General features: G+C 36.6%; 2 protein-coding genes across 4 annotated transcripts in view; one reads left to right on the top strand and one right to left on the bottom strand.

Moving 5' to 3' along the window:
* The window catches only part of LOC132659962 (craniofacial development protein 2-like), a 44,780-nt gene that overhangs the window by 13,013 nt on the left and 14,734 nt on the right, over positions 1-17,033 (bottom strand). The gene's annotated exons all lie outside the window — the stretch shown is intronic.
* The window catches only part of LOC101123042 (UDP-glucuronosyltransferase 2C1-like), a 66,727-nt gene that overhangs the window by 37,169 nt on the left and 12,525 nt on the right, over positions 1-17,033 (top strand). Inside the window, exons 1-3 of one of the 2 annotated variants that reach the window (XM_027971048.2) lie at positions 2,835-3,617; positions 13,028-13,176; positions 15,483-15,614. In XM_027971048.2, coding sequence (XP_027826849.2) covers positions 2,897-3,617; positions 13,028-13,176; positions 15,483-15,614 — 1,002 coding nt within the window. In that variant the 5' untranslated portion in view covers positions 2,835-2,896. Of the gene's footprint in view, positions 1-2,834; positions 3,618-13,027; positions 13,177-15,482; positions 15,615-17,033 lie in introns of those variants that run through there. The other variant, XM_042251481.2, reaches the window with a different exon arrangement.

The raw sequence follows: 17,033 nt of genomic DNA, 5'->3' as shown, positions 1-17,033 counted from the left end.
GAGAAGAGAATGAAAAACCACTTCAGTATTCTTGCCTTGAGAACCCCATGAGAGTATGAAAAGGAAAAAAGATATGACACTGAAAGATAAACTTCCAAGTCAATATGTACCCAATATGCTACTGAAGAAGAGTAGAGGAATAACTCCAGGAAGAATGAAGAGACGAAGCCAAAGCAAAACATCACCCAGCTGTGGATGCGACCAGTGGTAGAAGTCAACTGTGATGCTGTAAAGAACAATATTGCAGTAAGGAAAAATATTGCAAGGAACCTGGAATGTTAGGTCCATAAAGCAAGGCAAATTGGAAGTGGTCAAATAGGAAATGGCAATAATGAACATAGACATTTTTGGAATCTGTGAACTAAATGGACTAGAATAGGAGATTTTGACTCAGAAGACCATTATATCTACTATTGTGGGCAAGAATCACTTAGAAAAAATGGAATAGCCCTCATTGTCAACAGAATAGTCTGAAATACGTACTTGGGTGCAATCTCAAACATGACAAAATGACCTCTGTTCATTTCCAAGGCAAACCATTCAATATCACAGTAATTCAAGTCTTATGCCCCAACCACTAATGCCAAAGAATCTGAAGTTGAATAGTTCTATGAAGACCTACAAGACCTTCTAGAACTAACACCGAAAAAATATGTCCTTTTCATCAGAGGGGGTTGGAATGTAAAATAAAAAAATCAAGAAATACCTGGAGTAACAGAAAAGTTTAGCCTTGAGGTACAAAATGAAGCAGCAAAGGCTAGCAGACTTTTGCAAGAGAACACACTGGTCATAGCATACACATTCTTCTAACAACACAAGAGGCAGTGCTACATATGGACATCACCAGGTGGACAATGCCATAATCAGATTGATTATATTTTTTCCTGGAGAATATTTTGAGGCTCTATACAGTCAGCACAAACAAGATTGGAAGCTGATTGTGGCTCAGAACACCAACTCCTTATTGCCAAATTTAGACTTAAATTGAAGAAAGTAGGGAAAACCACTACACCATTCAGGTATGACCTAAACCAAATCCTTTATGATTATACAGTGGAAGTGACACATAGATTAATGGGATTAGAGCTGATAGACAGAGTGCCTGAAGAACTTTTGATGGAGGTTCATGATACTGTACAGGAGACAGTGATCAAGATCATCTCCAAGAAAAACAAATGCAAAAAAGCAAAATGGTTTTCTAAGGAGACCTTACAAATAGCTGAGAAAAAAAGGGAATTGACAGGCAAAGAAGAAAAGGAAAGATATATCCAACTGAATGCAGAATTCCAAAGAATAGCAAGGAAAGAAAAGAAAGCTTTCCTTCCTAAGTGATCAATGCAAAGAAACAGGAAAACAATAGAATGGGAAAGACTAGAGACCTCTTCAAGAAATTAGAGATACCAAAAGAATATTTTATGCAAAAATGGGCACGATAAAGGACAGAAATGGTATGGACCTCACAGAAGCAGAAGATATTAAGAAAAAGTGGCAAGAATACGCAGAAGAACTATACAAAAAAAAAAAAAAGTCTCAATGACTCAGATAACCTCGATGGTGTGATCACTCACCTAGAACCTGGCAACCTAGAGTGTGAACTTAAGTGGGCCTTAGGAAGCATCACTATGAACAAAACTAGTGTAGGTGATGGAATTCCAGCTGAGCTATTTCAAATTCTAAAAGATGATGTTTGTTAATGTGCAGCACTTAATATGCCAGCAAATATGGAAAACTTAGCAGTGGTCACCAGACTGGAAAAGGTCAGTTTTCATTCTAATCCCAAAGAAAGGCAATGCCATAGAATGTACAATCTACCACCCAACTGTACTCAGCTCACAAGCTAGCAAAGTGTTGCTCAACATTCTCTGAGTGAGGCTTCAAAAGTACGTAGAGAGCTTCCTGATTTTCAAGATGATTTAGAAAACACAGAGGAACCAGAGGTCAAATTGCTCACATCCGTTGGATCATAGAAAAGGCAGGAGAGTTCCAGAAAAACATCTGCTTTACTGACTACTCCAAAGCCTTTGACTTTGTGGATCACAAGAAACTGTGGAAATTACCAGACCACCTTACCAGCTTACTGGCCTCCTGAGAAATCTGTATGCAGGTCAAGAAGTAACAGTTACAGCCAGACAGGGAACAATGGACTGGCTCCAAATTGGGAAAGGAGTATGTGAAAGTTGTATATTGTCACCCTGCTTATGTGAAATGCTGGGCTGGAAGAAGCACAAGATGAAATCAAGATTTCTGGGAGAAATATCAATAACCTCAGATATGCAGATGACACCACCTTTATGGCCAAAAGTGAAGAGGAACTGAAGAGCCTCTTGATGAAAGTGAAAGAGGAGAATGAAAAAGTTGGCTTAAAACTCAACATTCAAAAAACAAAGATCATGGCATCCGGTCCCATCACTTCATGGCAAATAGATAGGGAGACAATGGAAACAGTGACAGACTTTATTTTTTGGGCTCCAAGATCACTACAGATGGTGACTGCAGCCATGAAATTAAAAGATGATTACTCTTTGAAAGAAAAGCTATGACCAACCTAGAGAGCATATTAGAAAACAGAGACATTACTTTGCAAAACATAAGTCCATCTCGTCAGAGCTATTGGTTTTCCAGTAGTCATGTATGGGTGTGAGAGCTGGACTACAACGAAAGCTGAACATTGAAGATTGATGCCTTTGACTGAGGGATTGAGTTTATAGAGGTTTTTCTTTCTTTTTTTTTTCCATCAAAGCTGTTGTTTTTCATTTTAATCCATAATACAAAGTACACAATTCAAAGTTCAGCGCAACCTACTATGAACTGATCGAGGAAGTTAAGGAGAGATCTTTGGATTGTGAGTTTCATGCACTTGACTTAAGCCCAGATTTAATTTAGGCAAGAAGTAGCCATGAAGACTGTGAAAGGCTTCTGCATCCTTTTCGTGCTGCAGCTATGTCTCCTTGACTCTGGGAGGACGGGCAAAGTTCTTGTATGGCCTGCAGATTTTAGTCATTGGATTAATTTACAAGTTATTCTAGAAGAGCTTCACCATCGTGGGCATGAGATAACTGTCTTGATACCTTCACCAAGTCTTCTGATTGATCATACCAAGGTTCCCTATAATGTGGAGATCCTCCAACTTTCGGTAACTAAAGAAACTTCCATGGAAGAGCTCAGTACCATTCTCTATGAAGCTTCTTTTGACATGTCAAAGTTCTCATGGTGGGAAATGCAAATAAAACTGGCAAACATAGGCAGAAAATTTTTATTAACAAGCAAAAGAGTGTGTGACAGTGCTGTCACTAACAAGGAGTTACTCAGCAGGCTACAGGCAGCCAAGTTTGATGTATGTATTGCTGACCCTTTAAGATTTTGTGGGGAATTGGTGGCTGAACTCCTGAATATTCCATTTATATACACTTTTCGGGTTTTCTATGGGAATGTCTTTGAAAGACTGTGTGCTGGGCTTCCTATGCCTTCTTCATATGTTCCTGGTGTCACATCAAGACTGACAGACAAGATGACTTTTATACAGAGGCTGGAGAACTGGTTACTGTATACAGTGAGTGATATAATATATTCATATTATGTATTTCCAGAATGGGATGAATATTACAGCAAGGTCTTAGGTAAGAGAAATGTATGTATAGTAAGTATTCTTATATACTATGAAAAATGTAAATATTTATCTGACTGTATGAAAACTTACAAAAAGTATTTTAGGTGAAGAAGATCCAAGCTTCTGTGGCTACACTGGTTTGAATTTTAAAAGTAATAACATGCCTTTTTATGGTTTTGTGTTATATGATTAAATACTGATAATATATCCAAGAAGAAATATTCTCTATACTCATGCATAATATTTTGGAGTGTCTGGAGAACCCAAATAGGACAGTGTGCTTGATTTCTCTAACCTTGGATTTGTTTTCTGTTTTTCACTTCTGCTCTTAAGCAGACTACTTTCTTTCTGATTAACTTGCACCTTCTAAGGCTTTATATTTGTTTTCTATAAAGTAATGATTACTTGGTGGCCAGGTTTGCAATGCAAGCAAACCTGAAAATAGAAAATAAATAATGTAGTTTGGTTTCATTTTCTCTTGTCTTCTAAAGTGTTAAAACAAGAAGTTTTTGTTTGTTTTTGAAGGATCGTATTTCTAACTTTTTTAAACTCACCTCAGTGTTCTGTTCTTGTTGTTCTATTTAAAATTGCATTAGAGGTTAACTAGTGACTTTTGACCCTGAGTACAAAATTTTTCTCTATTTTATCAAGTCCATTTATCCCTTCTATTTTCCTTTTGAATAATTTATTTTTTATTATGTTAAGGTGATTATGTGATTATGTTAAGGAAGTTTTGCATAAGGGATAAATTACCCTTGAGAAAGCAGAATCTTTCTTATATTTTCTTTAGCTAGATTTTTTTGAGATCCCCTGGGGAAGGGAAAGGATACCCACTCCAGTATTCTGGACTGGAGAATTCCATGGGCTATATAGTCCATGGGGTCACAAAGAGTCAGACGCGACTGAGCGAGTTTCACTTTCACTTTCAGATAGGGTTTTTTTTTTTTTTTTTTTTGAGTTATTATTAGCATGTAACCCCACTCCAGTACTCTTGCCTGGAAAATCCCATGGACGGAGGAGCCTGGTGAGCTGCAGTGCATGGGGTCGCTAAGAGTCAGACAGGACTGAGCGACTTCACTTTCACTTTTCACTTTCATGCATTGGAAAAGGAAAAGGCAACCCACTCCAGTGTTCTTGCCTGGAGAATCCCAGGTATAGGGGAGCCTGGTGGGCTGCCGTCTATGGGGTCGCACAGAGTCGGACACAACTGAAGCGACTTAGCAGCAGCAGCAGCAGCAACACTGTATTAGTTGCAGTTGGCAACAAAAATGTTAATCAATAGTCAACCTATGAAAGAAATGGAAAATTTTATTTGAGCCAATCTGAGGATTATAACCCTGGAGAAAATCTGTCAGGAATCTCTGAGGAATGTTCTGCCCATTAGAAGTTAAAGAATATATAAGTTTTTGAGAGAAAGGGTTATGCATCACAACATTTGATTGCCAGTTTATGTAGTCCTAAAAAATGAGTAGTGGGTCATTGTGACCCCTGAAGAGGTTAAGGAAGGAATGTTACCTCCTAAAGAGTTACCTTGCTGGTGCAAGGAAGAAAATTTTTCTTTTTTGTAAGCAAGCTTTCCTGTGTCTTCTAAGGGGATCTAGTTAATGTATAATGCAGACGCACATTGAAGACTAAAACAAGGAGTGCCTCAACTGGCAGTAAATTTTTATGCAAAATTTTTCTGTCTTGCTTTAAAATAATTTTGTTTCAAAAGAGATTTACAACAAAATTATTAGATATTTGTACATATTGTGAAATAATCACCACAATAACTCTAGATAATATCCATCACTACACATAAATACAAATGGTTTTTACTTAAGAACTCTTAATATCTACTTTCTTCGAAGTTAAGTCACTCAGTTGTGTTCGACTCTTTGCAACCCCGTGGACTGTAGCCCACCAGGCTTCTCCATACATGGGATTCTCCAGGCAAGAATACTGGAGTGGGTTGCCATTTCTTTCTCCAGGGGATCTTCCCAACTCAGGGATTGAACCCAGGTCTCCCTCATTGCCGGCAGACACTAACCTCTGAGCCACCAGGGAAGCCTATTTTCTTAGTACCTTTCAAATGTAATACAGTATTAGTGACTAGGGTCACCAGATTGTAAATTACACTCCCTAATTACTTACTTTAGAACTGGAACTTTGTACCATTTGACCACCTTCACCTACCTATTGTGACCATGACCCAACCCTAGCATCTGGCAATCACCAATCTTCTCAGTGTCTATAGCTTGTTGTAGTTTTTGTTTTGTTTTCTCTTTAGAATCCATATATAAGTGATATATTTGCCTATCTTACTTCACTTAACATCATATCCTCAAGGTCCATCCATGTTGAGGCAAATGGAAAGTTTTCCTTGTTACTCATGACTTAATAATATTCCACTCCATCTGTCATCATGTTTTCTTTATACATTCACCTATTTATAAACACCTAAGTTGTTTCCATGTTTCTGGCTATTGTAAACAATGCTTCAATGAACCTGAGAGTACAGTGATCTGTTTTTTGTTTGTTTGTTTTGCTTTATTCTTTTTTTATATTATATCCAGAAGTGGAAATTTTGGATCATATGTTAGCTTTATTTTTAAATTTTGAGGAATCACCATCACATTTTCCATATTGGCTATATTGATTTACATTTGCCTCAACAGTGTTAAGGTGTCTCTTTTAACTACCTACTCACTAACATTTGTTGTCTCTTATCATTTTGATGATCACCATCATAATAGGTACGAGATGTTACTTCCTTGTAGCTTTGATTTGAATTTTCTTGGTGACTAGTAACACTGAGCATTATTTCATATTCTTATTAACTATTTGAATCTTTTCTTCAAAAATTGTTTATTCAGGTCTTCAGCTAATTTTTTAAGGAATTATTTTTTTGTGGTTATTGAATTTTATGAGTTCTCCCTATATTTTAGATGGTAACACTTAGCTGAGAAAAGATAAGCAAAAGGCAAAGGAGAAAATGAAAGATATACCTATCTGAATACATAGTTCCAAGGAATACAAGTGAGAGATAAGAAACTCCTACTAAGTGATCTATACAAAGAAACAGAGGAAAACAATAGAATGGGAGATCTCTTTAAGAATATTAGAGATACCAAGGGAATGTTTCATGCAAAGATGGGCACAAAAAAGGACAGAAATTGTATGGACCTAACAGAAGTAGAAGATATTAAGAAGAGTTGGCAAGGATACACAAAAGAACTATACAAAAAAGATCTCCATGACCTAGATAATCTCTACTGTGTGATCACTCACAGAGAGCCAGACATACTAGAATGAAAAGTCAAGTGGGCCTTAGGAAGCATTGCTATGAGCAAAGCTAGCGGAGGTGGTGGAATTCCAGTTGAACTCTTTCAAATCCTGAAAGATGGTGATGCTGTGACAGTGCTGCACTCAGTATGCCAGCAAATTTGGAAAATTCAGCAGTGGCCACAGCCTGGGAAAGGTCAGTTTCATTCAAAACCCAAAGAAAGGCACTGTTGAAGAATGTTCAAACTACTGCTCACTTTGCACTCATTTCATAGACTAGGACAGTAGTGCTGAACATTCTCCAAGCTAGACTTCAACAGTACGTGAACCAAGAATTTCTAGATGTTCAAGCTGGATTTAGAAAAGGCAGAGGAACTAGAGATCCAGAAGAAATTGCTAAAATCTGCTGGATCCTAGAAAAGTAAGAGAATTCCAGAAAAACATCTATATCTGTTTTATTGACTATACCAAAGCTTTTAACTGTGTGTATCACAACAAACTGGAAAATTCTTCAAGAAAGTGAACACTAGCCCACATTACCTACCTCCTGAGAATACTGTATGCAGGTCAAGAAGCAACAGTTAGAACCGGACATGTAACAATGGACTGGTTCCAAATTGGGAAAGGAGTCTGTCAAGGCTGTATATTGTCACCTTGCTTAATTAGCTTATATGCAGAGTACATTACGGAGAAGGCAAGGGCACCCCACTGCAGTACTCTTGCCTGGAAAATCCTATGGATGGAGGAGCCTGGAAGGCTGCAGTCCATGAGGTCGTTGAGGTTAGGACATGACTGAGAGACTTCACTTTCACTTTTCACTTTCCTGCATTAGAGAAGGAAATGGCAACCCACTCTAGTGTTCTTGCCTGGAGAATCACCCCAGGGACGGGGGAGCCTAGTGGGCTGCCGTCTATGGGGTTGTACAGAGTCGGACACAACTGAAGTGACTTAGCAGCAGCAGCGGAGTACATCATGTGAAATGCCAGGCTGGATGAAACACAAGCTGGAATCAAGATTTCTGGGAGAAATATCAATAACCTCAGAAATGCAGATGACAGGACCCATATGGTAGAAATCGAACCGGTACTAAACAGTCACTTGCTGAAGGTGAAAGAGGAGAATGAAAAAGCTGGCTTAAAACTCAACATTCAAAAATGAAGATCATAGCATCTGGTCCCATCACTTCATGGAAATAGATGGGCAAAAAATTGAAACAGTGAGAGATCATATTTTCTTTGGAGCCGTCATTTGCAGGGCTCCAAAATCACTGCAGCTGGTTACAGCAGCCATGAAATTAAAAGAAAAACTATGACCAACTTAGACAGCATATTAAAAAGCAGAGACATTGCTTTGGCAACAAAGGTCCATATAGTCAAATGGTGGTGTTGAATTGTGGTGTTGGAGAAGACTCTTGAGACTCCCTTAGACTGCAAGGAGATCCAACCTGTCAATCCTAAAGGAAATCAATCCTGAGTATTTATTGAAAGGACTGATGCTTAGATTGAAGCTCCAATACTTTGGCCACCTAATGCGAAGAGCTGACTCATTAGAAAAGACCCTGATTCTGGGAAAGATTGAAGGCAAGAGGAAATGGGAACCACAGAAGATGAAATGGTTGGATGGCATCACCAACCAAATATAGTGGACATGAGTTTGAATCAGTTCCAGGAGATGGTGAACGACTGGGAAGCCTGGAGTGCTGCAGTTGATGGTGTCATCAAGGGTCATACATGAGTGAGTTACTGAACAACAATAACAACACATACACAGACTTATGGCTTGCAAATATTTTTCTCTATGTTCATAGGTTGCCTTCTTGTTTTGTTGATCTTTTTTTTTTTCTGTGCAGTGTACAGTAACTTCTAGTTGTAAGTAGTTTTGCTTGTTCATTTTTAATTTTGTTACTTATATTTTAGGTGTCATATTTAAATTCACTGCCATGATGAATGTCAAAAATTATTTCCCATCGTTTTCTTTGAGGAATTTTGTGGTTTCAGGTCTTATATTTAAGCCTGGTCTATTTTGATATAATTTTGTAGTAGAGTGAGTTCATTGAATATTTTTGGCTCCCTTGTGAAATACTAGTTGACTGCATATGCATCAGTTTATCTTTGGGCCTTTGCTTCTATTCTAATGGACCTGGTGACTGTTTTTAAACCTATGTATTGCTTTTATTACTATAGCTTTATAATATTCTTTAAAATTAGAGTGAGTAATGCCTACAGCTTTTTATTTCTCAGGAATGATTTGTCCATTTGGAACTTTTTCATTTTCATATGAATTTTTATTATTTTTCTTGTTACTGATTTTAACAGATGTATCTCTAATACCCTATCATTACTAAAAATTGTGTTTATTCCTAAAAAGTTAAAAAAATTATAGCTATGATCTCTTATTTTATATAGCCACTTCCTTTTTTGAGTATCTATTCAATATTTCTTCTGAGAAATTATTCAACAACTCAAAAACAATATGAGTGCTTCTAATGAACTGTGCTGCCTGGCAACATGTAATATGTTAAAAAAAAGTCATATGACCTAATCAAGGTTGGCATGTTGCACTGAAACTTCTTCTGGACATTTTGTGACAAAAACAAGTGCTTATATCTCTAGACATGGCCCTATAAAATGTGGGCAGAAACCATCACACATCTATGTTGAGAGTTCAATCTACAAAAGGCAACACTAAGAAAAAAAAACTTAAAATTTCATCTAGATTGCATTTTCTGATCATGGATTAAGCCTTGATTGATCTACAACTTGGTTGAACTTGCTTGTTTACTTCTGGTCCCAGCAGTCTGACACTCAGTTTAGGAACATCTTTTTGAGTGATGCCTTATTGATAGGGTATTACTCTGTCCCTGATTCTTCCATAGTTATTAGCAACTTAGAATATATATATATATTGGTGGACTATATCAATAATCTGAGAAGAGTAAAAACTTGATAAATAGAAGAACCACATTTCTTTTACTCTCATAAATGTTAAAATGCTTAAGATATAGATATAATTTAGCTAGTCAGAATTTAAAATCTTCATTATGTTATGTATTGCAAGTATGTTTTTCAAACTTTAAAAATATAACACATAATTTATAAAATTGTTCATTAAAACATGTCATGCTGCTGTTGCTGCTGCTAAGTCACTTCAGTAGTGTCCAACTCTGTGCGACCCCAGAGATGGCAGCCCACCAGGCTCCCCCATCCCTGGGATTCTCCAGGCAAGAACACTGGAGTAGGTTGCCATTTCCTTCTCCAATGCAGGAAAGTGAAAAGTGAAAGTGAAGCCGCTCAGTCGTGTCCGACTCTTAGCGACCCGATGGACTGCAGCCCATGAGGCTCCTCCACCCATGGGATTTTCCAGGCAAGAGTACTGGAGTGGGGTGCCGTTGCCTTCTCCGAAAACATGTCATAGATATGTTCAAATAATTGATGAGAAATAAAAAACAAGAAAGACAGCATTCATTACAAAAAATTGAGAAGCTCTTTATAAACCTTTCAGAGGATAAAGGAATTTTAGAATAAAAGTCCTAGGTTAGACAAAACAATGGTCAAAAAATATCCTATAGAGCAATAAAATCGTAATTTGGGAGATGATATTTTCTACTAGACAGAAATATTCCCAGTTAGCAATTAACTTCAATGTATTTTAGCTCAAAAGTAAATTAAAAAAAATAAATGACAAAGTAAAACCTATGTACATATTCCAAAAGATATGTACTCAGTATGAAACTGGATATTGTCATTACCAGAATAAAATCTCTCATTTACTGAGATTTGCTTTGATCTCTTATGCAGATGCATCATCCTAGAAGTTCAAATCCCTTATATTTTCTAATCAAAACTTTAGCACACTTAGAACATCAAGGAGAATATTCAAAAAGTCATGTGGTGAGAAACCAGATAGCTATGGTTTCCTCCTATCAGTGACATGGAGCACATGTTTCCAGCTCTACTACAAAGCCACAGTCATCAAGACAGTATGGTACTGGCACAAAGACAGAAATATAGATCAATGGAACAAAATAGAAAGCCAGAGATAAATCCACACACCTATGGACACCTTATCTTCGACAAAGGAGGCAAGAATATACAATGGAGAAAAGACAATCTCTTTAACAAGTGGTGCTGGGAAAACTGGTCAACCACTTGTAAAAGAATGAAACTAGATCACTTTCTAACACCACACACAAAAATAAACTCAAAATGGATTAAAGATCTAAATGTAAGACCAAAAACTATAAAACACCTAGAGGAGAATATAGGCAAAACACTCTCAGACATAAATCACAGCAGGATCCTCTATGATCCACCTCCCAGAATACTGGAAATAAAAGCAAAAATAAACAAATGGGACCTAAGTAAGCTTAAAAGCTTCTGCACAACAAAGGAAACTATAAGCAAGGTGAAAAGACAGCCTTCTGAATGGGAGAAAATAATAGCAAATGAAACAACTGACAAACAACTAATCTCAAAAATATACAAGCAACTTATGCAGCTCAACTCCAGAAAAATAAATGACCCAATCAAAAAATGGGCAAAAAAAAAAAAAAAAAAAAAGGGCCAAAGAACTAAACAGACATTTCTCCAAAGAAGACATATGGCTGGCTAACAAACACATGAAAAGATGCTCAACATCACTCATTATCAGAGAAATGCAAATCAAGACCACATTGAGGTACGATTTCACACCAGTCAGAATGGCTGTGATCCAAAAGTCTACAAGCAATAAATGCTGGAGAGGGTGTGGAGAAAAGGGAGCCCTCTTACACTGTTGGTGGGAATGCAAACTAGTACAGCCACTATGGAGAACAGTGTGGAGATTCCTTAAAAAACTGCAAATAGAACTGCCTTATGACCCAGCAATCCCACTGGTGGGCATCCACACTGAGGAAACCAGAATTGAAAGAGACACATGTACCCCAATGTTCATCGCAGCACTGTTTATAATAGCCAGGACATGGAAACAACCTAGATGTCCATCAGCAGATGAATGGATAAGAAAGCTGTGGCACATATGCACAATGGAGTATTACTCAGCCATTAAAAAAAATGCATTTGAATCAGTTCTAATGAGATGGATGAAACTGGAGCCGATTATACAGAGTGAAGTAAGCCAGAAAGAAAAACACCAATACAGTATACCAACACATATATATGGAATTTAGAAAGATGGTAATGATGACCCTGTATGCAAGACAGCAAAAGAGACACAGATATATAGAATGGACTTTTGGACTCTGAGGGAGAGGGAGAGGGAGAGGGTGGGATGATTTGGGAGAATGGCATTGAAACATGTATACTATCATGAAAGAAATGAAGCGCCAGCCTATGTTCGATACAGGATACAGGATGCTTGGGGCTGGTGCACAGGGATGATCCAGAGAGAGGATATGGGGTGGGAGAGGGGAGGGGGCTTCAGGATTGGGAGCTCGTATATACCTGTGGTAGATTCATGTTAATGTATGGCAAAACCAATACAGTATTGGAAAGTAAAATAAAGTAAAAATAAAATTTTTTAAAAAGACACCAAAATTCTGGGTAAGCTTCATTATAAAATAGAAACTATTTCACCACCAGATTATTATGCAGTGAAATATCTTCACCAATGAGGATAAAATCTTGTAAAATAAGAACTTTCATTAACTATAGCAAAGGAGACAATCAATTTAAAAATTGTATTAAAAGTGCTCAGAATGTAATTAGTTGTGATAGCACTCTTGAAAACAGTAGAAAAAAGATGGGTAAAGCACAAGTTATTTTTCAACATAATCAGAGGCTTTTGGAGCAATGATGATGAGATGAATTGGAATTCCAGAAAAGAAGGTGCGACTCTATCTCGGAAGGCTGAGGATTGCTGTGTGTTTCTTGTACTTAGTAGAAGCACATGAATGGGTTTAGGCTTAGCTCAAGACGAAAGACTCCATTGACGGAGAGAAAGCAACATGCTTTTCGTTTTGTTACATACTTAAATCTATGCTTACTTTTTCATATTGACTATCATGTACTCCTCAGGGGAAAAGGCCAATTGATTTACGTTGGGTTGCATAGGCTCAGTATTGATCTTTAAGAATTTACTTAGAAAATTAGGTGGAGATATATCTCTCATTTAACATATCAGATTCCTTTCCCTCTATTATCCTTCATTTTTATTCAGGAAAACCTACCACACTATGTGAGATTATGGGGAAAGCTGACATGTGGTTGTTTCGAAGTTACTGGGATTTTGAATTTCCTCAACCTTACTTGCCTAATATTGAATTTGTTGGAGGACTGCACTGTAAGCCTGCAAAGCCCCTACCTAAGGTAATTAAATGTGCTTATTATTATCCTACATGAATGAAGTGTGAAGTGTTAGTCACTCAGTCATATCCAACTCTTTGCAACCCCATGGACTGTAACCCAACAGGCTCTTTTGTTCATGGAATTTTCCAGGTAAGAATACTGGAGTGGAATAGACATTCCCTTCTCCAGGGGATTTTCACTACCCAGCTATGAGTATTTATCTCTTAAGATGATTTCTGTTTTTTTTGTTGTTGTTGTTGTTAACAATATTTGATCCCCAAACAGAGAAAACAGACATAGAATTTAATGGTCATTATTTTCTTAGACTATACACTACAGTAAGAAGATGAGTAGCCTTTATTTTGGATTATGTATTACTATCTGATTGAAGTAGTCCTCAATATTTTCTTTTCTTGTTCAAAGTTCATTCATTACACATGAAAATGTATTATATATAAATTTTAAAATATTTCCTCAGTTCAATTCAGTTCAGTCGCTCAGTCGTGTCCGACTCTTTGCGACCCCATGAATCGCAGCATGCCAGGCCTCCCTGTCCATCACCAACTCCCATAGTTCACTCAGACTCACGTCCATCGAGTCAGTAATGCCATCAAAATATTTCCTAGTATCTTACAAATGCTATGCTATTTTTTTTTTTTTCTAAGTCGCCTAAGTCATCTCTGAATCTGTGCAACCCCATAGATGGCAGCCCACCAGGCTCCTCTGTCCCTGGGAGTCTCCAGGCAATAATACTCAAATGGGTTGCCATTTCCTTCTCTAATACTATGCTACAATTGAACATAAAGATAACATTATATCTTAAGTCAAATCATCTGTAAACATAGTGTAATGGTTAATTTTATCTGTTAACCTGCCTGGCTAGGTACCCAGCTATTTAGACAAACATTTTCTAGAATTTACTGAGAAGCTCTTTTTAGATGAAATCAACTTTTAAGTATGTGGACCTGAATAAAGAAATTACTCTTCATTATGTGGGTAAGCCTCATCCAATTAGTTGCAGATATGACTAGAACAAAAGACTGAATTCTGCCTGTAGGCCACCTTCAGACTTAAACTACAGCAGTGGGTCTTCTCTGAGTCTCCAGCCTAATGTGCTGTTCTGCAGATTAAACTTGCCAGCTTCCATAATCATGTAATAAATCTCTTAATATAAATTTCTTCCCTGTCTTTCCATTTCAAGCCTCACAAATTTTTTTCTTATTGTATGTAATTGGCTTAGTTTTGCTAGTTTTCAACACAGGATGAAAAGATTTATTTTTATTTTAGTATGATTGACTATACTGTTTTTATTTTTAATTCAAAATTATATATTTCCAATATATTCCTATCATCCTCAGAGTATGTTTTATAGGTATTCCGGCATTACTTGTCTGGTCAGATATTACATGGCTACCTCATTCCTAATTGTGTATGTGGAAACATATATATATATATATATATATATATATATGTATATATATATATGTATATATATGTATATATACATATAATATATTACATAATAATTATATTACATATAATATAATATAATACATATATATATACATATACATATAATAACATATACATATATATATAATCAAAATAAAAGAAAATAGAAATTTAGAAAGCAGAGAAAAGTAAATTTACCAAAACTGTATCATTGTACTGACAGTGATTCATCAGAAAAAATGAAAGATAATCTTATTAGGATCTAAGGCTAAATATAAAGTACAACACTGGAACTATTTAACTGAAAGGTAGAAATTTGCTTTGCCAGCTACTGCTGTGTAGACTTGGACAAATTACTTAACCTTACTGAGATAGATTTCCCATTTGTAAATGTATACATATCTCATAAAATCACCGTATATCTAAGTTAAATGATACATGTAAAGAGCTCAGCAAATGGCAAAAGATAACAGGCAGTCAATAATTTGTAAACACAAGCACACATGCACAAAGAAACACACATGCCTCAAATATGCTTTACTAAATGAGCCTTTAGTAACAATAATTTTTAATTCACCTAATAAGGATGAGATGGCTAGATGGCATCACTGACTCAATGGACATGAGTTTGGGTTAACTCCAGGAGTTGGTGATGAACAGGGAGACCTGGCGTGCTGCAATTCATGGGGTAGCAAAGAGTCAGACACAACTGAGCAACTGAACTAAATAAGGATTTCAAGCTATCTATTATACACTGACATGGTTTATATAATGAAATTACATAATTGTTCTAATAATTCAGACACATTATAAAAAGAGTGTGACATCTATTATAACTGTAAACTTTTATATTTCAAAGACTATTTTCTTCACAGGAGTTTGAAGAGTTTGTTCAAAGCTCTGGAAGAGATGGAGTCATGGTGTTTACTCTAGGGTCAATGATCAAAAACCTCTCAGAAGAAAAGTCTAATATGATCGCATCAGCCCTTGCCCAGATTCCACAGAAGGTCAGATAATATTTATTTCAGGGATAGGTATTTTAAAATCCATGATCACGGTAAAGTATACTTTTATTTTTTATTTTTTTTTACTTTTATTTTTTTTTAGTTTTTTACTTTTTTTAATTTTAAAATCTTTAATTCTTACATGCGTTCCCAAACATGAACCCCCCTCCCACCTCCCTCCCCATAACATCTCTCTGGGTCATCCCCATGCACCAGCCCCAAGCATGCTGTATCCTGCATCAGACATAGACTGGCGATTCAATTCTTACATGATAGTATACATGTTAGAATGCCATTCTCCCAAATCATCCCACCCTCTCCCTCTCCCTCTGAGTCCAAAAGTCCGTTATACACATCTGTGTCTTTTTTGCTGTCTTGCATACAGGGTCGTCATTGCCATCTTTCTAAATTCCATATATATGTGTTAGTATACTGTATTGGTGTTTTTCTTTCTGGCTTACTTCACTCTGTATAATCGGCTCCAATTTCATCCATCTCATCAGAACTGATTCAAATGAATTCTTTTTAACGGCTGAGTAATACTCCATTGTGTATATGTACCACAGCTTTCTTATCCATTCATCTGCTGATGGACATCTAGGTTGTTTCCATGTCCTGGCTATTGTAAACAGTGCTGTGATGAACATTGGGGTACATGTGTCTCTTTCAATTCTGGTTTCCTCAGTGTGTATGCCCAGCAATGGGATTGCTGAGTCATAAGGTAGTTCTATTTGCAGTTTTTTAAGGAATCTCCACACTGTTCTCCATAGTGGCTGTACTAGTTTGCATTCCCACCAACAGTGTAGCCTTCTGAATGGGAGAAAATAATAGCAAATGAAGCAACTGACAAACAACTAATCTCAAAAATATACAAGCAACTTATGCAGCTCAATTCCAGAAAAATAAATGACCCAATCAAAAAATGGGCCAAAGAACTAAATAGACATTTCTCCAAAGAAGATATATGGATGGCTAACAAACACATGAAAAGATGCTCAACATCACTCATTATTAGAGAAATGCAAATCAAAACCACAATAAGGTACCATTTCACACCAGTCAGAATGGCTGCGATCCAAAAATCTGCAAGCAATAAATGCTGGAGAGGGTGTGGAGAAAAGGGAACCCTCCTACACTGTTGGTGGGAATGCAAACTAAAGTATACTTTTAAAATGCAGGAAAGGCTATTGATATTGTTAGTCTCAACTTAAGTGAGCGCTAAAGAAAAAGTACAAATGATAAAAGGGGGTATTTGATTGCTATCTTGCTTTAAACTTGGCATTATTAACAGAAAATTCTATTGCATTATTTTCTTTAAATAATTATCTGAAATTAATCATATGCTACTGTTAAAGCATCAGTCAGCTTTGAGCCTAGGTTTTAAGTCATTCATGTAATTTAACATCTTTGGCTGTTCTTATA

This window comes from Ovis aries, chromosome 6 (assembly GCF_016772045.2).
Source record: "Ovis aries strain OAR_USU_Benz2616 breed Rambouillet chromosome 6, ARS-UI_Ramb_v3.0, whole genome shotgun sequence".
In the NCBI taxonomy this organism is placed as follows: Eukaryota; Metazoa; Chordata; class Mammalia; order Artiodactyla; family Bovidae; genus Ovis; species Ovis aries.
The sequence above is the reverse complement of the archived record's forward strand: the minus strand, read 5'-3'. Positions and strand labels throughout refer to the sequence as shown.